The sequence below is a fragment of the Schistocerca nitens genome, chromosome 8 (assembly GCF_023898315.1).
Source record: "Schistocerca nitens isolate TAMUIC-IGC-003100 chromosome 8, iqSchNite1.1, whole genome shotgun sequence".
Classification (NCBI taxonomy): Eukaryota; Metazoa; Arthropoda; class Insecta; order Orthoptera; family Acrididae; genus Schistocerca; species Schistocerca nitens.
The window spans coordinates 287,881,381-287,906,401 of record NC_064621.1 but is presented as its reverse complement, the minus strand read 5'-3'; the positions used below and the strand labels follow the sequence as shown (position 1 = coordinate 287,906,401).

Sequence of the window (25,021 nt, the reverse complement as noted above, 5' to 3'; positions counted from 1 at the left end):
TGCCATTCTTGCAGAGTTCCAGGGTGCTACCATTTTCTTCACTGATGTTTCTAAGACAATCGATAAGGTGGGGTACTCTTTCACATCTCCTACTTGCTTAGAACACCATTATTGCCAAGATCGTGTAGGGTGTTCACAGCAGAGCCCTCCAATTTGTTTCTCAGGCCTCCCTCCTCATTGTTTTAAATTTTTTTTTTGACTCAATGAGCAGCCTGCAGGCTGTTGACCGATGCTTCTCTTGTCACCCTTTAGTCTCTGCTATCCATGACCACCTCTCTGCCCTTGGCCATGCCACCTGCTTAGTTGTCTTCGTCTGTGTCCCAAGTCATATGGGCATCCCAGGAATGAGCTGGCTGACCATTGGCTCGAGAAGCAGATACTCCCCCCCCCCCCTCCCCCCTTTCCCTTTCATGACTTCAGCTGCGGAATTGTGGATCTATGTCAGATCTCTCTTTGTCCAGAAGTGGTATGTCATGTGGTGTGCTACTGCTCATAGTAATAAACTCTGAACAATCAAGGAGTCTACTGCAGTTTGGCACTCTTCCTTCTGCTGCTCTTGGAAGGAGTCCACTGTTTTATGCCATCTATTCATTGGTGATACCAGTCTCACCTATGTTTTCTCCTGCATTTTGAACCAGCCCCACAATGTGGTTGTGGAGCCACATTGTCAGTATACCACATTGGTGGAATGTCCTGTTCTTTTGGCCCTTCGTGCCAAGTATGGTCTTCCTGATTCCTTAATTCTAATATGCCCCCTGCGGGTCCGGGGTAAGAATAGGCCCGAGGTATTCCTGCCTGTCGTAAGAGGCGACTAAAAGGAGTCCCTCCCCCTCAAGGGGGTAGTTAGCGCCTGCGTCCGGAGACGGACGGTTCAACGACCTCTATTTGCGGTCATTTTGCTTTTTCACTTCTCGTTTCTTCCTTCCTTTGGTTGGTTCCTTTCTTTGCTCTTCTCCACCTCACTGTCTTCCTTACTCTTTCCCCTGCATAATCTCCTTGCCTTCTCATTGCCTTCTTCTCCTTGCCTTCTCTGGTCTCCGCCTCGGCGTTTGAGACACTGTCCTCTCTCTCTCTCTCTCTCTCTCTCTCTCTCTCTCTCTCTCTCTCTCTCTCTCTCCCTCTCTCCCTCTCTCTCCTTTTTCCTCTTCTTCCTTCCTCCCTGTGCGCGCCTGAAGGCCGACCCACGCGTTCGCACGCGTAGCCGGTGACGGGGTAACGCGTAATTCCCCGCCCTGGGTAGACATGTAAGGCACGCGCGTACCCCCTGGTAAAGGCCAGGCCCGGGGAGGGGTGATTGCCTGAGCTGATACCTTCTGACCATGCCGATTGGTCCCTCCGTCTGTTTCTCGGGAGGTGTGACCTGAGGTGTAAACATTCACCTAAGGCGGGAGTGCCCTCTGAGAGGGTCCCCACAAGGAAGGAGCGCGCCATCGGAGACGCTGGCAATCATGGGGGATTCCTCCGCAATGGATTTCACTCAATCTCTCTCGACTTCTGCCCAAAAACGGAAACGTGACCAGCTACCAGTGACAAAAGTACTACCGCCTGCCCCACAGTTCCTCATCGTTTCTCGATCTGAGGACGGAAAGGATTTTTCCTCTGTCAACCCTTTCGTTATCCAGAAGGGCGTCGATGCCATAGCCGGGTCTGTCAAATCTTGTACCAGGTTGCGTAACGGTACCTTATTACTCGAAACTGAGAGCGCCTTTCAGGCACAAAAACTGCTTCGGGCCACACTCCTGTAGACATTCCCTGTCCGGGTGGAGGCTCACCGAACTTTGAATTTGTCTTGTGGTGTGGTCTATACTAGATCCCTCGACGGCTTGACTGACGAGGAGATTCAATCTTTCCTCGCTGAGCAGGGCGTGACGGCTGTCCATAGGGTCATGAAAAAGGTCAACAATGACCTTGTACCGACCCGGACACTTTTCTTGACCTTCGGTAGTGTTCAGCTGCCATTGCGCATCAAAGCGGGCTACGAGGTTATTTCTGTTCGCCCCTATGTCCCGACACCTACGCGCTGCTACCAGTGTCAGCGTTTCAATCACACTCGCCAGTCTTGTTCCAATGCGGCTAAATGTGTCACTTGTGGCAGGGATGCCCATGAGGGTGACTGTCCACCTCCGTCTCCTCGTTGTGTGAACTGTCAGGGTGACCATGCCGCATCCTCCCGCGACTGTCCTGTCTATAAGGAAGAACGCTGTATCCAAGAAATTCGGGTCAAAGATAAAGTGTCCACCTCGGCTGCTCGCAAGCTATTGGCTAGTAGGAAGCCCACACTGCTCCCAGCGGGGAAATACAGTACTGTCCTCGCCTCTCCTCGGACTACCAGGGAGGTGGCAACCCATACATGCGATGTGACCTTCAGCACCACGGTCGTCCGTTCGGCCAGTGCTAAGATCGCGCGGTCGACGTCTCCTCTTCCTCCCATCACCCCACAGACACCAGCCCCTTCATCAGCTTCTGCTAAGACGAAGACCCAGAAGTCAGATGCACGGGCCTTCAAGAAGGAACCGTCCCGTGCAGACTTCCTACGTACCTCGACCTCCCAGCCTTCGACCGGTACTTCCACCAAACGACCTTCCAAGAAGGCTAATAGGAAGCACAGTTCTCCTTCTCCGCCATGGCGCATTTCTTCTCCTGCGCCACCCAGCGGTTGCCGCCCCAGGCCGTCATCCGTTTCGCCTGGCCGCACCGCTGGTAGCCGAACATCTGGCCATTCACCGGCGGAGGAAGCTCCCCCTCCCGGCCATCTTCCCAAGATGGCCGATGAACCTATAGACCCAATGGACGCTGACTGTCCGCCTACTGATAGCGGCGGCAGTGCTCGTTCGAAGCCAGACCCTCAGCGGCCTTCGAGGTGACCCCTTCTTTCATCTTCCCTTTTTTTTTTCCCCTTACGATGGCACTTATTCACTGGAATATTCGCAGCATTCGCTCCAACCGAGAGGACTTGAAGTTGCTGCTCCACTTGCACCGTCCGCTCGTCGTAGCCCTCCAGGAAACGAAGCTACGCCCATGCGATCAAATTGCCTTGGCACACTACACCTCTGTGCGTTTTGACCTACCCCCTGTGGTAGGTATCCCAGCTCATGGAGGGGTTATGTTGCTGGTCCGGGATGATATTTACTACGATCCCATCACGTTGCACACCGGCCTGCAGGCAGTTGCCATCCGCATTACTCTCCCCACTTTTACATTTTCCATTTGTACCGTTTACACTCCATCGTCGTCTGCCGTTACCAGGGCAGACATGATGCAACTTATTGCTCAGCTACCTGCACCATTTTTGTTAACTGGAGACTTCAATGCCCACCATCCCCTTTGGGGCTCTCCAGCATCCTGCCCGAGGGGCTCCCTGTTAGCAGACCTTTTCAACCAGCTCAATCTTGTCTGCCTCAATACTGGCGCCCCTACTTTTCTTTCGGACACATCTCACACCTATTCCCATTTAGATCTCTCTATATGTACTCCCCAACTTGCACGCCGGTTCGAGTGGTATGCACTTTCTGATACATATTCGAGCGACCACTTCCCGTGTGTTATCCATCTCCTGCAGCATACCCCCTCTCCGTGCTCATCTAGTTGGAACATCTCCAAAGCAGACTGGGAGCTCTTCTCTTCCAGGGCGACCTTTCAGGATCAAACATTCCCAAGCTGCGATAGTCAGGTCGCACACCTCACGGAAGTCGTTCTCACTGCTGCTGAATATTCCATCCGTCACCCTACTTCTTCTCCACGTCGCGTACCGGTCCCCTGGTGGACCGCAGCATGTAGAGACGCTTTACGTGCTCGTCGACGTGCTTTACGCACCTTTAAACGCCACCCTACGGTGGCGAATTGTATCTATTATAAACGATTCCGTGCACAGTGTCGTCGTATTATTAAAGAAAGCAAGAAAGCCAGCTGGGCTGCTTTCACAAGCACCTTCAACAGTTTTACTCCTTCTTCTGTTGTCTGGGGTAGCCTGCGCCGGCTATCTGGCACTAAGGTCCACTCACCAGTTTCTGGCTTGACGGTCGCGAATGACGTCCTTGTGGCCCCTGAGGCTGTCTCCAATGCCTTCGGCCGCTTTTTCGCAGAGGTTTCGAGCTCCGCTCATTACCACCCTGCCTTCCTCCCCCGCAAACAGGCAGAGGAGGCTAGGCCACCTAACTTCCGCTCCTCGAATCGTGAAAGTTATAATGCCCCATTCACCATGCGGGAACTCGAAAACGCACTTGGCCGATCACGGTCCTCCGCTCCAGGGCCTGATTCTATTCATATTCAGATGCTGAAAAACCTTTCTCCTGCGGGTAAAGGCTTTCTTCTTCGTACTTACAATCGCATCTGGATTGAGGGACTTGTTCCCGCATGCTGGCGCGAGTCTATTGTTGTCCCGATTCCTAAGCCGGGGAAGGACAAGCACTTGCCTTCCAGTTATCGACCCATCTCGCTTACCAGCTGTGTCTGTAAAGTGATGGAGCGAATGGTTGACTCTCGATTGGTTTGGCTGCTCGAGTCTCGACGCCTCCTTACCAATGTACAATGTGGATTTCGTAGGCGCCGGTCTGCTGTTGACCATCTGGTTACCTTGTCGACCTTCATTATGAATAACTTCTTGCGGAAGCGCCCGACCGCGGCTGTGTTCTTTGATCTGGAGAAGGCTTACGACACCTGTTGGAGGGCGGGCATTCTCCGCACCATGCATACATGGGGCCTTCGCGGTCGCCTCCCTCTTTTTATTCGTTCCTTTTTAATGGATCGACAGTTCAGGGTACGTGTGGGTTCTGTCCTGTCAGACACCTTTCGCCAGGAGAATGGGGTGCCACAGGGCTCAGTTTTGAGCGTCGCTCTCTTCGCCATAGCGATCAATCCAATAATGGATTGCCTCCCAGCTGATGTATCAGGCTCCCTTTTCGTGGACGATTTTACCATCTATTGCAGCGCGCAGCGTACATGTTTCCTGGAGCGCTGTCTTCAGCGTTCTCTTGACCGTCTTTACTCCTGGAGTGTCGCCAATGGCTTCCGTTTTTCTGCCGAGAAGACGGTCTGTATTAACTTCTGGGGCTACAAAGAGTTTCTCCCACCGTCCTTACGACTCGGTCCCGTTGCTCTCCCATTCGTGGAGACAACAAAATTTTTAGGTCTTACATTTGACAGGAAACTTAGTTGGTCTCCACATGTGTCTTATTTGGCTGCCCGTTGTACCCGTTCTCTCAATGTCCTCCGTGTTCTCAGTGGTATGTCGTGGGGAGCGGATCGAACCGTCCTACTTCGCCTATATCGGTCGATCGTCTGCTCCAAGCTGGACTATGGGAGCTTCGTATACTCCTCTGCACGGCCATCCATCTTACGCCGCCTCAACTCCATACAACATCGGGGTTTACGACTTGCGATCGGAGCGTTTTATACTAGTCCCGTCGAGAGTCTTCATGCTGACGCTGGTGAGTTGCCACTCACCTACCGGCGCGATATACTGCTTTGTCGGTATGCCTGTCGGCTACTGGCAATGCCCGACCACCCGTCTTATCGTTCCTTTTTTGATGACTCTCTCGACAGTCAATACGGGTTGTATGTCTCCGCCCTGCTACCCCCTGGAGTTCGCTTTCGTCGCCTCCTTCAACACCTTAATTTTTCACTCCCTGCCACCTTTCGAGTGGGCGAGAGCCACACGCCACCTTGGCTCCAGGCTCAGGTTCGCATCCACCTTGACCTCTGCTCGCTCCCGAAGGAGGTTACCCCCGGTTCAGTCTACCACTCCCGTTTTGTCGAACTTCGTTCGAAGTTCATTAATATGACCTTCATTTATACAGATGGCTCTAAGACCCATGACGGGGTCGGGTGTTCTTTTATTGTCGGGGCACAAAGTTTCCAATATCGGCTCCATGGCCATTGTTCGGTCTTCACAGCTGAGCTCTTTGCCCTCTACCAGGCTGTCCTTTACATCTGCCGCCACCAACATTCTGCATATGTCATCTGCTCCGATTCCCTGAGCGCTATCCAGAGCCTCAGTGATCCGTACCCGGTTCACCCTTTCGTGCACCGGATCCAACGCTCTCTTCAGCAGCTGGTGGACGTCGGTTCTCCGGTTAGCTTTATGTGGGTTCCTGGCCATGTCGGTATCCCTGGGAACGAAGCTGCAGATGCCGCGGCCAAGGCTGCGGTCCTCCAGCCTCGGACAGCTTCTTGTTGTGTCCCTTCGTCAGATTGTAGCAGGGTAATTTGTCGGCGCATTGTATCGCTGTGGCATGCCGATTGGGCTGCACTTCCAGACAACAAGCTTCGGGCCTTGAAAGCTCTTCCCGTGGCTTGGACGTCCTCCTCACGCCCTTCTCGGCGGGAGGAGGTAGTTTTGGCCCGGTTGCGAATTGGCCACTGCCCGTTCAGCCATCGCCATCTGCTGACGGCTGCGCCGGCGCCGTTCTGCCCATGTGGGCAATTGCTGACGGTCCGCCACATTTTAACGTCGTGTCCGGATTTTAACACCCTGCGTCTCGATCTTGGCCTGCCATGTACTGTAGAAGCCATTTTAGCGGATGACCCACGAGCAGCTGCTCGCGTTCTTCATTTTATCAATTTGACAACCCTCTCAAAGGACATTTGATTATGCTGTTTTCTTTTTTAATCCTATGCCTGTCAGTATGTCTTTCATCGTGTTTTCCGTTTCGTTGCTGTTTTAAACTTGTGACTCACGGTGCATTCCTAAAGTAGTCTGGGCGCTAATGACCGTTGACGTTGTGCGCCCAAAAAAAAAAAAAAAAAGAAAAAAAAAAAAAAAAAAAAAAAACTTAATTCTAATATTAGCAGACAATGCACAGATGATTGAACTGGTCCTCAGTGTACTCTGTGAAAGTGGTTTTTATTTCCGGATATAAGGTTTTGCTTTACTCCTGGAGCAGAGGCAGGTTGGTTGTGGTTAGGACCTCTGTTCATATCTTCTCGGTCTGGGACCCCATGACCAATCCCCCATGGAAAGACTGCCCCTTTTTTCCAGTTTTTAGATTTGTTCTCATCTTTCAAGCCTTTTACTGTTTGTTTTTTAACTTCATTATTTTATAATTTGACTCCCTTGACTGGACCTGTCCACTTTTAGCAGACCCTCTTTCTTCTGTGAGTAACCTCGGAATCGCAGGACTGATGACCTCGCTGTTTGGTCCCATAAACCCTCTCAATTAATCAATCAATCTGACAGCCAAATGAGTGTTTTTCAGTATTTATCTTTATTTAACTTTATACTTTGTTTTATGCCTATTGTACAACAGTCACTTTTCCTTTTGCAGTTTCTTTACAGTGGCTTTATATCATGGAGGACCCCTCCCACTATTAACTGTTCTACTACATACATATCTGTCCAGTGCTTAGTCAACTACTTTTCTAAATGAGAGCCAAAGTTCCTCTACATTCCCTGCACCATTACTTATTTTACTGTCCACAGAACAGTTTACCACTTGATGGAGAAACATCTAACTGCTTCTCCACCCTCTTTACTTCAGTATGTGCAGTGACATCTGTTTCAGAGAAAGCAGTTAATTGTCACTCCTTTAACCATTGTGTGAAAACACCACTAATTATTTGTCTTTTATTTACTTTTGTTTCAGGAATCCTTGGAAATGATTCAGAAGTTGAACAGTGAGAGGAAATCAGAAGCCAGTGCTCATTATGGACTAACAAAATTTTCCGACATGTCACCTAATGAATTTTTGCATCATCATCTGTATGTTGGCCTTCAAAGTCACTTGATGAAATGCAATCATTGGAGGAATAGGACACATCATTCTCATGAGCGTAAGGAGAGAGCAATAAAGCCCGTATCTCTACCAGAACGTGTTGACTGGTAAAATAACATTTCTTTTTTACTGTATATGTACAGATAAGCTATATTTAGTTGAAACATCAAAAAGGATTCGCAAATTCTGTGACTTCTTGAATCTGACTTTTTTTTTAACTTGAGGGTTGGGGCTTTTGTTGAATAATGATGACATATGTATGTATGTATTGATACCTCAAAAACACACAAATGTTTACATAAATATTGATATAATCACTCGTCCAGGAAAGACTGAATTTCTCAACCAATAAGAGTGCCCATGGGTGATAAACTCGAGCATTCTGCAGCAACGGTGCCCGATTTACAAAGATCCTGAAATGGTTAATCAGTTTTGGGAGTTTCTCTGAACCGATGAAATTTGCCATTTTCTCTCTGATCTTTAAAGAAGAAAGAAGGTATACCCAACAGAATGTAGACAAGTTGATTGTCACGCGGAGGTGCACATGATTTTACCTTGGTAGCTTTTGCTGCAGTAATAGCAGAACACCAATCGTGAATTTCAAAGTAAATTGTACAGGAATGTATCATAACCTATATATTTTGGTGGAGCTTTGTCGTAGTTAAGAGAGCTAATAGTTAGCTGGAGGAGGATTTGCTGAAAGAAGTAGATTTGATGAGATTTATTGAAGTGGGAATTTTTTCAGTGGAAACTTGAGTGTTTGTTTTTGATGTTTCCATCTGACAATCTTATCTAAAGGCTTTTTCATTGCTGAGACTCTGGAGGATGTTGAAAAAGACCAGATGGAGGTTAAATGGAGATTGTTAGGTTTTTATGGTTCCAAGCCAATAGTCAGTGGAATTCATCAATATGCATTTGGATTGTTGCATGGCTGTGATCAGTTGTGTAAAAGATGCGACCATTTAACTTTGTTCCGTGTTTTCAGGAGAGGCTGGCAGCCATTATTGAAAGTGATTTCGGTAATATAGCTGTGCAAAAGGTCTGCCAATGAAGTCCCTTCTCTGATAGTAGCATTGTTAAGTTGTGTAACAGGATCATGTTGGGTTGCATCTTATAGGTCACAACACAAATATGCTTTCATATCGTCTTACTGTAAGTAGAAAATTAGTGTGAATTGTTAAACCTTCAATATTTTTTCATATTATTAATTAATTTCCATTATATATATGCTTAAAACACTCACAAAAATGCCATTGGAATTTAGAGTTTGAATTTGTTTTTAATTTAAAATTATTGCCTAAGTGCATAGAAATAACCATAGCTCCAAATGCTGCTCACAGTTGATAAGAGTGTGGCTCATCCCCAGTTTCAGAAGTATCCCCGAGGGAGGCATCAGTAATGAGTATTTGATGAAGTCTGGTTTAGGTAGACTATTGTGTTAATGACTTAACAATTAAAATACTATGAAACATATTACTTAAACATTTAAAAATCATAATAAATACTGTTCAATATAGGTTTAAAAATGGAATATGATATTACCAGGGGATAGAACAAAAAAAGTTTTTTGAAAGATGAGTACTCTACTTTATACATGATACATTTGTTCAATTGGAGGCTCCATTGTTGTTAATGTTTTTATACACATAACCATCTTGTGGTATTGCAGTTCTTCTTATTTCCGTGCTTGCTCTGAATATAGGACAAGGAATTCAACCTTATGCAAGACACCTTTTCAGTTTCATTTTACCCAGACATGTTTCAGCACTTTTTGTGCTATCTTCAGTGGGTTATTTTATTTTCTTACTGTAAAATTATTGTCATAAATTAACATTTAGAGGAACTTTTGGTACTAAATATTTATAATTGTGAATGAATAATTGTAAAATATTATACATCATTTGTTTACAGTTCACAGTTGAGGTATTACATTATGTCTAAAGTTCTAGTTAGATCTTAATTGGCAAAAGAGTGGATGTATGCATTAGTTTACATACCTTACATGAAGCTATTGGGTATTTATGTTGGTAGCTAGTCTGCTACACAATCTACAACTTGTCATATGCTAACAGCAAAACATAATTTCTATTTTCCTGTTTGTTATGCATTTACAAACAGAAATGAGCATTTATTATGTTTTTTTTTTGTGTAACTTATGGCTTTGATGTTGTAGTGTTTTCTCATATGTTTTGACGAGGTGAAGACACTGATTTTTGTGACTTTTCAAAACATGGAAAGAGTTTTCGCCACCATTAAGTGTTGTTGTTGCTGTGTAGTATTCATTTGTTTCATGGCGTGTTTGTCTGGGTGAGAAGCGCAAGTTTGAAGTGTGTTTGGTGTGTGTGTGTGTGTGTGTGTGTGTGTGTGTGTGTGTGTGTGTGTGTGTGTGTTATTTTATCTACTCTCTTTGCATCATATGCATTCTCCTGTGCAATTTGTTTTACGTTCTTGTGTGTCATCATTTTTGTTCATGGGTGTTTTGTTCAATCTGTGTAGTAAATATGTGAAGCTGGCTTCTTTGTGAGTTATGGGGTGATAGGATTGGTTATGAGTAATGGTGCTGGTGATTGTTAGTTTCCTGTAGATTGTAAATTCATGTCTGTTGTGTCTCTTGTGTATGGTGAGATCTAAGAAATTAAGTTTTCCATCTGTTTGTGATCCAATGGTGAACTTTGTGGTTGGATGGAATTTATGTTGTCATGAAGTTCTTTTATGCAAGGCTGTGGTTCACCTCTTAAGCAAATTATGTCATCTACGCATCTGTACCAATATATTATTTTGTACTGTTTTGGTATTACTTTTTTGTCAAAGATTTGTTTTTCTATCTGATTGAAGAAAATGTCAGCTAGGAGTCCACAGATAGGGGATTCCATGGGTAGTCCATCTTGTTGAGAGTAAAATTTGTTTTTGAGTGTGAAGTAGTTGTGCTCTGTGATGAGCCTGAGTGTGGCCGATATTCCTTGTATGTTTGTTGTGGGTATGTTTCCTTGTAGTTGGAGGTTCCTTTCTATGATGTTAATGGTTACTTCTGTTGGGATGTGTGTGTACATGGAAATTATATCAAATGAAATTAATGTTGCTGTGTTTGGTACGCTTTCATTTCTTATTTTTTCTATTAAGTCACTTGAGTTCTTTAGACTTCTATTTTCAGTGTATTTGTATATTGTCTGTAGTAGAGTGTGTATGTGTTTGGCTAAGTAGTGTATTGGTGCTTTGGTAAAGTTTATCAATGGACATTTAGGTATTTCAGGTTTGTAACTTTAGACAATGATTTTAGGGTGGGGGCCTTGGGATTTTTCTGAGTTATTCTTTTAATCTGTGTTTTTGTGAAAATTGTTTCTATGTTTCTCAGGGTTTTCTGTAATTTGGATCACTTCTTAATTCTGTAACGTTGTTGCTTTGGATGAATTCTAATGTTTTGTCAATGTATTCCTGTGTGTTTAAGACCACAATCGAATTACCCTTGTCGGATTTTGTGATAATGGCATTTTCTTGTGTTGTTTTGTAGTTTTCTGTAGGTTTTTTCTTCAGCAGTCCTTGTATTTTCTTTTATCGTGGTTTTTGATTATGTTTCTTATTTGATTATGTTTCTTATTTGATTATGTTTCTTATTTGATTATGTTTCTTATTTGATTATGTTTCTTATTTCCTCAGAAACTAGTTCTCTTGCTAGACTTGCATTGTATCCAGGTGTGTTTAGTTTTTCTTGTTGCTTTATGATGTGTTCAGATTCTGTTAGGATATTTTCTATTTTCCTTTGTGACACCATTGGGTTTATGTTATGTTTGGGACTGTTTTTATACAATTTGCAGTACTGGTTGACAGCTCCACTCTCATATTTTTCTCGACTTTGTCACCAAATCGGCATCCTTTCATGTCCCAATACACATGTGAAAACAAGAAGAAATTGCACAGAGCTTGGTCAGGTGGCAGAAGTGGGACTGGAAAGTCATGCCAATTTTTGACCAAAAAAACTGGCACACATGAGGGTGATTTGGGAACGTTATGAGTGAAGGTATTGTGCGACAGTGAGTGTGGTATCTTAAAACTGGTAGAACAAATATTCATGATGAAGAGAGAAATGGTAGGCCTTCACTTGTGCCCAGAAAACTCTAGACATTTTGAAGCAATTCAAATGGGACTACATGTATCATCCCCCCCTACAGCCCAGACTCGATGCCAAGCGACTTCTCTCTTCGCTCACATGAAGAAGTGGCTTGCATCACAGCACATTATGTGACAATGAGGAACTTGAAAATGCTGTGGAAGACTGTCTATATGCCTAGGACCGCAGAATTTGTAAATTAGTAAAATGAAATGACAAATAATGATTGTTGAGAAATAGCAAAAATTCTAGGTTGGAGATGTATCTAATAATTTTTTTTTTTTTTTTTTTGCTGTGCAAGTTTCTTATTTACATCCAAATGGAGATTACTTTCCAAACTTCCCTTTTACATGCAGAAGCAATGTCTTGGTGGAAAAACAGCCACAAGTCAGGCCTTTTTTATGATACAGACTATTACACAATATTCTTAGATCCTCCCGTACAAAGCTTGAACAACATTATGACTTGTTGGAAGGAAGTCTGCCTGCATTAATCCTGCACTAAACAAATGAGCAGCATCTGGATGTTTGAATTCATTTGGAGAGCTGTTTTTATGCAAGATGACAATATCTTCCTTCGGATTGTTTGCTTTCGTGGTCATAACCATAGCACCATGACTGACACCAGTAATGATTTTTGCAAGAAAAAAAAAATCATCAGTTTGGAGCTTTTCTTTTGATATATATCACCTTTTTTAAAACAAGATAACCTCTTGTACCCTGGATTTTTTCCTTTATTGTCGTCTTTGTAAGCTGTTGTCAACATCACAGCAGTTTCTGCGTTGTTCCTCCCAAGCAGGAAGCAAAATTTCAGTGTTGTGCATAGTTCAGTTACACCTGCCATTGTAAAAAAACGAGGAGAGCAAAATAGCTGTAGTAAAAGAAATTATCATGGGACAGACAAAACCTTCTTGTGCAACACCAGAGGCAGTACTGCACTTGCAGCGAGTTTCACAAAACATCTCCTGAGAGAAAAATGTGAACTATGCTCAGGACTGTTCAGGGAATTTTTGGTACCGTCTTATATATTGTAAAGATCAACACAAGAATACAGTTCAGAAGTTTTGCTCTATAACAACATTATTGGAACATAAAAAGACAATTAGGATATATCTCCAAACTGTGCCGTATGAGTTTATTATTTTTTTGACAAAATATAGCAAGCTAGATATGCAGTTCCTTGTCCTGACCTAGGAGGAAAGATGGGTAACAAAAAACAAGTTTATGACGAGAAATGAAAATTTGGACATAAGTTGGAAGAAGTAAACAATCAAAAACATTTTATGTGAAATTTGCAGAACAGGTAAAGATTTTAGCAACTATCGTGCCCATCTACAGATCAGCTTAGAGGTGTGACATGGTTGTTGAGGTTTCTTGTTGTAGAAGTACCTGAAATACAGATAACAAGCCTGCATGACAGTGAGGAAATTAAGACCATCGTGGTATGCTTACTGCGGATGTCATCCTCTTCTTACCTACCCTTCAAGTTTTTGTGAATTCATATTGACTGTTAATTAAAAAAAATTGCACTATTGGGATATCTTTCCATGCATAGGCTTGGATTCAAGGGAAGCAAGGAATGAATAAGCTCAAAAATATTAATTTTACTGCAAAAGCTAAAGATAAAACAATGACCAAAATAAAGGCAATGTGTTTGGTACTGCAAATATTTCTGTATCTGTGAAATTAAAATCTGCTGCTGGGTAATATTCAATACTGTGTCCAATCTGAGCATTTTAGCATGTTTGTATTTTCTTTGGCATGCAGTTCACAAGGTGATACACACATCAGTATTCATACCTGTCAGATCCTTAGATTGCAGCCCTCCTGAGGTGTGTGGGAACAGTTCCTGTGATTAAACCCTACTGAGCATGCTTGGGACCAACTGAACATGGGTTCAGTTGGTCCCAAGCATGCTCAGTAGGGTTCATAGCAGCAGATACTACACAGTTGATACCTTCCTTCTCTATGAGGTGTTAATTAGTTGGGCACAGTGTCCTTGTGCTTTATGGTCTTGAAAGATGAATGTGTCACAGAAATTTGACTGTAGGGTTGGACAACAGGTTGGAGGGTCCAATCCTGATTCTGCACAACCCTCAAATTGCCCTCAAAAGTGATGAGATGTGTCTATCGTCCTCATGTGACACCAGCTCAGAACTGATGACTATCCCTGCGGAACCTATGGACTGGCATACATGAGGCAAGCATTGGTACTTGAAAACCTCCAAAAACTTCTGTTATGTTCATTAGGTGTCAATTGAAAGAGACCCAGACACCACTGATTCATGTCTCATTCCAGGTGTTCCATTGTCCACATTGTTCATGCTCCACATTACTGGCTAGGGTTTGTATTGTTGTTTGTAACTGAAGTTAGAGGATAACTGGTTCAACTAAACCGCAAAGTTGCTTCCAAAAGTGCAATGCACAGATCTTTTACATTCTTCTCAAGGTATGTAAGAGTCATAATTTGAGGGAAGTAGCTATAAGTTGGTGTTTACTGTGACCAAACATTATGAGGCAGATCTTCAGGGCTTTTTGTGTCACGACAATGGCTGAATGTTTGAGTGTGTAATTTACCTTGCTACAAGGGATATGTATAACATGAATTAAACACAATGAAACGAATGGATCCTTGCTGCAATGGATATGTATGACATGAATTAAACACAATGAAATGAACGGATCAGTAGACATTAAATCAGTGACGTGCTATTCCCATGTATCACATGGGAGTATATGCGGTAGTTGCAGTTGGAAATCAGAGGTGGAAATATTAGTTGCAACAGAAGTTTGAGTGGGGGAAGCTACACACATGCTCAGAAATTAAGGATAATGCTGATACATGGTGAAACAATGCTCTGGTGGGTGGTTTGCGGGTTTAAATCACCTCTGAGTATGACCATGCGGTGCATTTGACCTGTGGTCGTCGCACGGTGGTGCTGGCAGCAGTCCACAGATGCAGAAGTGTGTTGGTGCATGTCAGAGTACCGTGCAGCAAGTAAGGGTGCAGACATTTTCAGACGTGCTAATGGTGACTGTGTGTTGAAAATGGCTCAGAGATCACATATTGATGACATTATGAAGGGTAGAATACTGGGGCGACTGAAGGCTGGTCAAACACAAGCAGGTCGTAGCACGGGCCCTCTGTGTGCCACAAAGTGTGATCTCAAGATTATGGCAACGATTCCAGCAGACAGAAAACGTGTCCAGGCGCTACAGTATGGGACGTCTACAGTGTACAACACCACCAGAAGACCGATATCTCACCATCAGTGCCCGCAGACGGCCACAGAGTACTGCAGGTAGCCTTGCCCAGGACCGTACACACAGCCACTGGAACAGTTTTCTCCAGACACACAGTCTACAGATGACTGAACAGACGTGGTTTATTTGCCTGGAGACCTGCAAGGTGCATTCCACTGACCCATGGTCACAGGAGAGCCCATAAAGCCTGGTGTCAAGAACACAGTACATGGTCATTGGAACAGTGGTCCCAGGTTATGTTCACAGACGATCCAGGTATTGTCTGAAGAGTGATTCTTGCCGGGTTTTCATCTGGCGTGAACCAGGAACCAGACACCAACTCCTTAATGTCCTTGAAAGGGACCTGTTTGGAGGTCGTGGTTTGATGGTGTGGGGTTGGATTATGATTGGTGCACATACACCCCTGCGTGTCTTTGACAAAGGAACTGTAACAGATCAGGTGTACCGGGACATCATTTTGCACCAGTATGTCTGCCTTTTCAGGGGTGCAGTGGGTCCCACCTTCCTCCTGATGGATGATAATGCACGGCCCCACCGAGCTGCCATCGTGGAGGAGTACCTTGAAACAGAAGATATCAGGCGAATCAAGTGGCCTGTCTGTTCTCCAGACCTAAACCCCCTCGAGCACATCTGGGGTGCTCTCAGTCGATGTATCACTGCACGTCTTCAAATCCCTAGGACACTTCTGGAGCTCCGACAGGCACTGGTGCAAGAATGGGAGGCTATACCCCAGCAGCTGCTCGACCACCTGATCCAGAGTATGCCAATCCGTTGTGCGGCTTGTGTACGTGTGCATGGTTATCATATCCCATATTGATGTCAGTGTATATGCACAGGAAACTGGTGTTTTGTAGCACATGTGTTTCGGGATGGTTTTCTCAACTTATCACCAATACTGTGGACTTACAGATCTATGTTGTTTGTGTTCCCTATGTGCCTATGCTATTAGTGCCAATTTTGTGTAGTGCCACGTTGTGTGGCACCACATTCTGCAATTATCCTTAATTTATGAGCATGAGTGTAGATATGTACTCAGATGGCTTTATGGTTAAGGTAGTTGCTCCAATTAAGCAAAAAATACAAGTTTGAGTCTGGTTCTGACAAAGATTTTAAATTGTCACTGTACATGCATTATATAATGGAAAGTCCAGGTGGGAATTGAACAATAACATGAAAAGGATAGATTGCTTCTTACCATAGGGGCGAAATTGATTTGCAGAGAGGCACAATAAAAGGATTGTTACACATTGAGCTTTAGGCCAAAAATTTATTCAGAAAGGAGAAAACACACACACACACACACACACACACACACACACACACACACACACACACACTCTCTATCTCGGCCAGAATACAGATGCTGGAGTGGCTGGAGATACACCAGTCGTGTGTGCATAAGGTGTGCTTGCTTGCTCGTGTGTGTGTGTGTGTGTGTGTGTGTGTGTGTGTGTGTGTGTGTGTGAAACAAACATCTGTGATTTCATGAAGCAAGTCTTTAATCAACTAGAAAGATACGAATTAAACTGTGGGCTGTTCTAGACTTATCTAAAGCTTTTGATGTCGTCAATCATAATTTGCTGTTTAGGAGATTATACAGATAGGTTCTGATTGGAATTGCCTCTAGATGTTTTGTTTCATTTTTCTGGCTGGTGATAGAAGGTAATAGATCTTGAAAATAGAAATCACTTTGCAGGATACAGGCAGTTTAGTTTTTGAGTATCTCATGACTCTGTATCATGCTCTCTGTTCTTTATTTTTGTGAATTATGTACCATACCACTTGTCAGCAACAGAGTCAGTATTTTAATATTAAAGGACACAAAGAAGGAAATCTGCAGCAGATGTGTGTGATAACAAATAGCAGGTTGTTTGTTGTGAAAGTAAGGTAGTGTGGATGGGCTTTGGAAATAAAAGAACAAAGGTTAAAAGCAGAATTATCGTTTAGTGAGGGGCTGTAACAGTGATTAATATCATTAAACTGCACAAAGTATGAAAGCTCTTCAGTGCTGATGTCGCAATGCTTTGCTAGGTAATTTTATCTTGATATTTAATTTTTCAGTTAGCACATATGATTTCCATATCTTCTCTCCTGTTCTTGAAGTAGTGCAGTCTTTGTTTTCCAACAGCTCATCTTCCTTGAGGATGTTCTGTACATACTTGACAGATTTATGTTTCTTCTGTAGCTCAAAGTGCATGCCCAATCCAGTGAAGTCTCCTAGCTTTAATTTAAGTCTCCTAGCTTTAATTTAAGTCTCCTGGCTTTAATTTCTGGTTCTCAGTATAGGTCACATACAAAATTTTCATTTCAAAGCTTCTGATTTTGCTGCTTCTGATTTTGTTAATGTCCATGTCTCATAAGTGTATGCCAGAATAGGTATTATAAGAGTTTTACGTGTGCAAAACTTTCCATTTCTGAAATAATTTTGCATTTTATTATGTCCAGTAATGTGAAATAACATGTGTTGGTTTTTTAGATTCTGCTATTTATTTCTTTTTTTTTTTTTTTACATTGTTATCTGTAGTTAACAAGGTTCCAAGGTAAGTGACTTGAGTTACTCTTTCATTCCCTCTGCACCAATTTTTAAGGTATGATCTGCTTTAGTTTGCCATGAGACAGAATATTTGGTTTTACTGGTACTAATTTTTAATCCCATTCTAAATAAGCTGATGTATTCAATATTGTGGTGAACAAATTAATTTAGTATTTATTTTCTCCTAAGATTATGATGTCATCTGCGTATGTGTGTATGTTGAAACTGTGCTGTAGTTTTGTTGCAAGTTGAGATAATTTTATTTTTGTGTTGGTTTACTCGACAATGAGGTTGAAAAACGATGGTGACAAAGTTTTTGTTTTTTAACTCTGAAATTTTAGTTTTGAATGCACTTTTTTACTTGCAGTGCTGGTTTGCCTCGGATTAGAATTTTTTCATACTCGCCAATAGGTAGTTACTGTTAATGCTATCAGATGCTTTCTTAAAGTCTGTGAAAAGCATTTGTGCAGTCAGAGTATATTCAAATGTCTTCTCAAGTAGGATTTGTAAAGTGAAAATTTTGTCATGTACTGTTGATCTGTTGCTCCTAAATAAGCTTGTGCATCATCAATGATTTCTACCAAATGTGATTGTAGTTTTGATAAAATTATGTTCAAGCATTTTCTATGTACCGTATGTAGGGGGGGGGGGGATGTGTTGAATTACCGAACAAATGTTCTCTCTTAAGAACTACTGCAAATATATGTGTGTGTGTGTGTGTGTGTGTGTGTGTGTGTGTGTGTGTGTGTGTGTGTGAGTGAATATTCCCATCCTGTGTGCTAGGCTGTACACACCTTTAGAATGTGACTTGTCCATATTATTGTACAAAAATTCAAAGGCTGAAAAATTATATTTGGGTTGTAAAAAAAGTCTCATTAATATGTTGTTTGATTCACTTCTTTGTTTCCGTATAGGTCATGTGTAAACTAAATTTAATTCATTTCTGAGAATGCCTTTATTTCTTTTAACTATTGCAGCATCTGTTTGTTCTGTTCCATACCATCACAACCTTTTCATCTCTTTCCAGGCGTGAGAAAAATGTTATTGGGAAAATCAGAAATCAAAAGACATGTGGTGCTTGCTGGGCCTTTAGCACAGTTGAAACTGCAGAAGCAATGTACGCATTGAAAACAGGAGTTCTTGAAGAATTTAGTGTTCAAGAGGTACAGCATATATAATATCTATTATATCATTATATATATTATGATAATATATATTTATAATTATCTTACTTATCACAACTAAAGGATTATTGTAAGCACTCCTGCTTCTCTGAATTACACCCCATGTTTCCATTTTCTGAATTTCTTTCTCTACATCTTTCCTTTTTGAAAATGGTATATTATATGGCTTGAGAAAGAAAGGTTGACGATCTCTAAGGTAAGCTATGCACTGGTAGCCTTTCACTTTCCATGGTTTTTCAATAAACACATTTCTAAATTCCAATTACAAGTTCCTAAGTTGTTCCTTTTGTATGTCACTAAGAGTCATAGCTTCCCTTACTTTAGAATCTACTACAATTTCAAAATCCTGATCCTCAGTCTCATCAAACTCCATATCATCATCAAACACCTGGTACTCACCTTGGTTCACAATGTTTTGCAAAGAGGTAAAACTTTTCCCACATTTTAAAATACAGAAATTAGTTTCCACATAAGTATTACTTTTAGGTTCAAAAATAAACAATTCTTTAGCATTCCATCCAAAACAAGCCTCAACTTACACTGTCCAACCCATATCAAGAATTATATTTTCTTCCAGACTAGGGATAACTAAGCATCTGTGTTCAAAGCTTTTGCCTTCTATACTAAATGTTAAAAGTACCTGAGATTTTACCAGTTTGCTTTGCTTACCTATAGCTCCTCTTATCTTTACACCTACAATGGGCATTTCCACAAAATTCTTACTATACTCGATTTTGTCTCTAAATTGTTCGGATATACCACAAATTGGGCTACCTGTATCAGTCAAACAGTTCCCTTCCCACTGATCAATCTAAATCTTAATGTAAGGACATCCAAAACCTGAATCATTGTCTCTGTTATTAGACACCTCATGTAAAAGATCACTTTCAATTTCATCAAATTCTATATCTACACTGTTTTTGCAGGGTTTTATTAACTTTACTGGTATCATAGCATTACTTTGGATACTCACGTTGTCAGGTAAAGATTGAACACAGTGAATGGATTCCATAGCACAACTAACATTAGGGGACTGATGACCTCAGAAGTTAAGTCCCATAGTGCTCAAGCCAGAGCCAACTAACATCACTTATTACAGAAGGAATACAAAATATGTTACTGTCGCAATTACATTTCCTACTTAGATCTTCTTTAACTTCATTCCACTAAGTTGGATACAAATTTTGACTAACTGCAGCTAACTTATTCCAGAACACACATTTATCTATGTTATCATCAATCTGGTCCCAAACAGATGTCAAAAAGGTTTCATTTTTATTCTCTATGCTTACAGATAACTCACCTTTACTTTTTGGATCATAACTCTGCATGACATAAATGAAAAACTGCTTTGATTGGACTGTATTCCGTGACTATCACAAACATCACTTACCTTACCTGTATTCACAAATAACTCTGAAATTTCATTATTCTTAAACTCCACAAATAATTCATATTCTTCATCATCATCATCATCATCATCATCTTCTTCAAAAATTACTTCATCAATATCATTAACAACACAAGTCTCATCACTATTAAAGTCAAACTCCTTACTTACATTCATTTGCGATAAGCTACCACTCTCAGACTTACCACCCTCAGTCATTTCACAGCTCTCATTCACATCTACTTAAAAAATACCACCTAATTCAGATCCAATACAGTCATCACCTGTTTTACATACATCAATAACACTGTTTTCTGACCAAGAGAAGAAATCATTAGTACACACTACATCAAAATTCTCATTACTCTCATATTCTGGTTTGTGATTAGTACCTACATCACTATAAGTAAACATAGTATTCTAAAACTTTTGATCAAAACATAAATGACAAATCTGATATTCCTTCTGTTCAATTTCAAATACCTGTGCCACATTATTAATACTGTTATTATTGTCTAATTGAGAGTGTAAATTGGGGGTCCTGTACTTGTATTTCCTCGCCCCAAAACTGTGGACCTTCATTGAGGTGTACCGCTGTTTCCCAAATAGTTACCTCTATGATTGGTTTTCCTATTATATTGCACATAGTTATTCTGATTGTTCCTATTCTGCTGATGTTCAAAATTTCTGTCTATTACCATTCCAACCCTGATAGAAGTTATCACTGTCTGTGTTTCTGTAATTACCACCATTGTGATCCCTATAATTTCAATGGTTACGGTACAGGCTTCTTTCTACTGTCCTATCCAGCCTGTCAATATACCGTAAAAATTGTTTAAGGCAATTGTCAGCTCCATGTACTAAATCCCACTGCAATACCTCTGGTAATCTTCTTTTTAGTGCATCAATCTATGTCATTTCGTCAAATGCTGTGTCAAGGTGTGTTAATTTCTTAAGCTGATTCTTACAAAATTCTTTCAGAGCACTGTCACTATTCCTTTAATTAGGACCACTCAGAAATTCACTTTCAATTCTCCCTTGTTCAGCTCCTGATCAAAATGTATTTAAAAACTTTTTTTGAAACTTTGATATGTCACCCACCAACTTAAATTTTGATTTATCCAAGACAGAGCTTCACCTTCAAGACATATTTTAACAAATTTAATTTTTTGATAGTCACTCATGCCTGACACAAAACTGTCTCTACAGTGGTGCAGAAAAAGAAAATCCACTGTATGTAAATCGTCTGATGGAAAACTTTTGATTGGAATGTTGGTCCACGCAATACCATTATTTGAATACAGATTGTTGTGAATGCAGTTTTCCTGAACTACCAAAATTTTTTGATCTAAAACATTTACATTAGTTAGCATATTGTTTTCGACGTTTAAAATTTTTTGATATAAACTACTATAGTTCTGTTCTATTTTTTCCTCTAAGGCCTGTTGAACTTTGACGTCGTTAACATTGTTCTCCTGATTTGCAGATTGGGCAACTAACTCGGTTTCCAAAACAATAAATTTATTTTCTAAGACATCGACTTTTTTGTTCACACTTTTTAATCCATCCGACAACCCATTTTACAGCTCCGAAACCTGATTACTAAGTCGCTCTATTTGGTATTGCAACCTGTCCATTTTACCATCGGTTCCAGTTTTCAGCTCATTTTATTGTCCTTGTAGTGAAGTAAATTCTTTGGTTAACTGATCATTAACTGCATGAAATTTGCTATTGTTATCCGTTTTTCTTTAATTTAACTTATCATTAACTGCACGAAATTTGTTGTTATCTGTCTTCATTTCCTCTAATTTTGCTAAAATCAACTGCAAAATATCTGTTTTCACTGTTTCTTTGCTGACTACACTTTCACTTGGTTCAAACATGTTCTGGTTGGGTCCTACAGCTTTCACTTCATCACTGCAACCCTCGTCTCTATCCACTTTCCTAGCAATCACGCAAGTCCACTGAAAAACATTAATTTCACAAATGGTTTGTACTTATTTTTTTTCTTATTGATGCCCCTCGTTGTAGTTGTAAGATCTGGTCCATCATTGTTGATAGTATCTCGTTGCTGTTGATACGACTTTGTTGGACAGTCCTCGGGTCTTCTTGTGTCGCGTGATTGGGGACTTCATTAATATATAAACTGCAAATGATACAAATCTTTTCTTCTTCTTCTGCAATAGACAAAACTTTGAACAGTCAACAGATCCAGGATGCGCCCCCACTTGTAATCTTACCCTCCCACACATCGCCATTAAAGTTCTCTTTTCTCTGAAAGTTTCAAGAGGCATAAGATGTGCAAAAGAATAACTTTCTACTTATCTTCATTTTCTCTTCTTGTTGTTGGCTGCAGTTCTTGCATTTAGGGGTACATTCTTGAGGCTGTATTTTTTTTTTTTTTTAAATAATGTTGTGGGTTCCAGAAGACTAAATAATTGATGAAGTACTATCCGTTGCTAAGATACTTCATAGTTTCAAATATTTCTAAGAGAAGAGTAATTTTAACTGTTAGTACCTATCGATTATAACACATTAATTTCTTTTTATACATTTCAGCCTGAAATATAATACGTCGGGTATGAAACCATATGAAATTAGTTTAGTTAAACAGCTGAGATAATGTTCACCTAATACTAGTTACTTGGTATCGACTATTTCTATAAAAAAAAGATAATTTTAGAGGAGGGTGTCCAATTAAAAGTCCCAACATTTTCAGTTTAATTCTGTTTAAAATTTTGTGTTTTATACAATGTCATCCATTTGCTGTAATTCTGATTGTGTTTTTTCCCTCACGTAGTGTGACATTATAAGAAAGTCAGGAAAATTTTCTTACTTTTCTGGATTCATTGTGGCTTCATATGTATCCTGAGTTTGAGGTACATACTGGTGACACTATGAGCTGGTTTACATACAAATAACATTTGGTCTACTAAGGTTGGATAACCAATCTCTAAGATGTGATCTGATTCATAAACACGTATAAAATCAATAAAGTTGAAAAATATGTGTTTACTTTGTACACACATAGTTCATACTATTCAGCCACAACAAATGTGGGTGGTGCTTGGACAAATTTTCATTCTGTATTTTTGTAATGAAACAAAGATGGCAGCATTATGTGTAGTTTTAATAGTGCTATAAAAGTTTTGAAATTATGTCAACAAAATTTTGTCTGTCATTTGGGAGTGATTTCATCCTAACACTCAGCATTGATTTTAAAAGTGTTTTCACAATCACCAATTTCAGACTGTTATGGATATAATTTGAAAATGTCATCATAAAATCATTGAAAAGCTACTATGTGAATTATACCTTTTATTGTCAGTTAATTTGTCAAGTGAACATTATTTGATAGACATCCTTCATCAATTTAGCAATTAATATAAGATAAAATAATTTTTTTGTCATTGGGCCATTACAGCAAAAGACAATTTTTTTATATAGCGTAATCATTACCGTAGTAAATAGAACAGTACAGCCTGTCAGTTGTTAGCTTACAATTCCATGTTTCAGTAAAAAAAAAAAAGAAAAAAAAAAACTCCTCTCATTCATAAAAGGGGTTGGCAACAAGTCATTTATTTAATGTGTTCCTAAATGAACGCTCTGGAAGCACTTGAACCATCTGCACAAGTGTACTGAATAGTTTGTGGCCCACTAGCTCTTAGATATTGTCTTTGATAGTCTAAGGTATGACTTACGTGTGGACTTACTTTTTCTTGTATTGTGAGTGTGAAAATTATTCCTACGTTTCACTTCACACTGACTCTTTTTGTGTGGATTAACTCTTGGTATGTATACAGATTTATAGCAACCATTTAGAGAACGAGGCCTTACAATCTGCTTTGTGTTGAGAACATGTGATTACTCTGATTGTTTTCTTTTACAGGACTAATTCGTTTTGAACTTGGCTAGAATTTCCCCAGAGAATAAGTCCATATGACAAAATACTCTGAAAAAATTCAAAATAGTATGTTTTAACATAGCCTGCTGGTTCACATTTCATAAGAAATCTTAATGAATAAATGACTGTAGACTGTTTTAACACTAATGTATTTTATGTGTTGCTCCCAGGATAGTTTGTCTTCTAAATATGTCCCTCCAAGAACTTTATGTAACTGGGTTCATTGAAACAGCTTCTGTCCTTTAGGCTAAATACCATTTTTTGTGCTTTGTTCTTGTTCAGGAGAAACCCATTTGACCCAAACCAATATGATGCTTGGGCAAGTGTATTATCAACAGAATCTTTTAACTTATTCAGATCATTGTTATAATGAGGAAGCTAGTGTTGTGTGCAAATAGCACTATATTGGATCTTATAAAGGAGGGTAGGTCATTGATCATTACCAAAAAAATAAAAATAGCCCCAATACAGATCACTGTGGAACACCCAACTTAGTTGATTTCTCAGTAGACTCTTCTGTGCTAATACACACAACTTGCCAATGGTTTTGGAGGTAAGATGTTAATAGTTTTAGGCTGTTATCTGTGATGCCATAGAAATGGAGTTTCTGTAGAAGCGTGTCGTGTCCTACACAAAGGCTTTGCTCAAGTCACAGAGAGTGGCCTGAGCAAAGCCCTTCCACTCAAATACTTTAAGAACATTTTTTATTATAGTCTGCTGCATCAATTGTTGATAGTTTTTTTTGTAAATCCAAATTTTGCTGCATTAAATATTCAGAGTTTTTCAAAATGAGCAGACAGTTGATGGTAAATAATGTATACAATCATTTTGTCCAGGACTGGAACTTTTGATACTGGTCTTAAACTTTCAGTGTTACCTTTGTCGTCCATTTTTTATGCAGGAACCACACTAGATAATTTCAGCTCCTGTGGA

The 25,021-nt window shown here is 40.8% G+C and overlaps 1 protein-coding gene across 1 annotated transcript in view; it reads left to right on the top strand.

Moving 5' to 3' along the window:
* LOC126198776 (cathepsin O-like) overlaps window positions 1–25,021 on the top strand; it is a 123,195-nt gene that overhangs the window by 52,186 nt on the left and 45,988 nt on the right. The window contains exons 2-3 of the mRNA XM_049935339.1: window positions 7,581–7,816; window positions 18,638–18,773. Coding sequence (XP_049791296.1) covers window positions 7,581–7,816; window positions 18,638–18,773 — 372 coding nt within the window. The remainder of the gene's footprint in view (window positions 1–7,580; window positions 7,817–18,637; window positions 18,774–25,021) is intronic.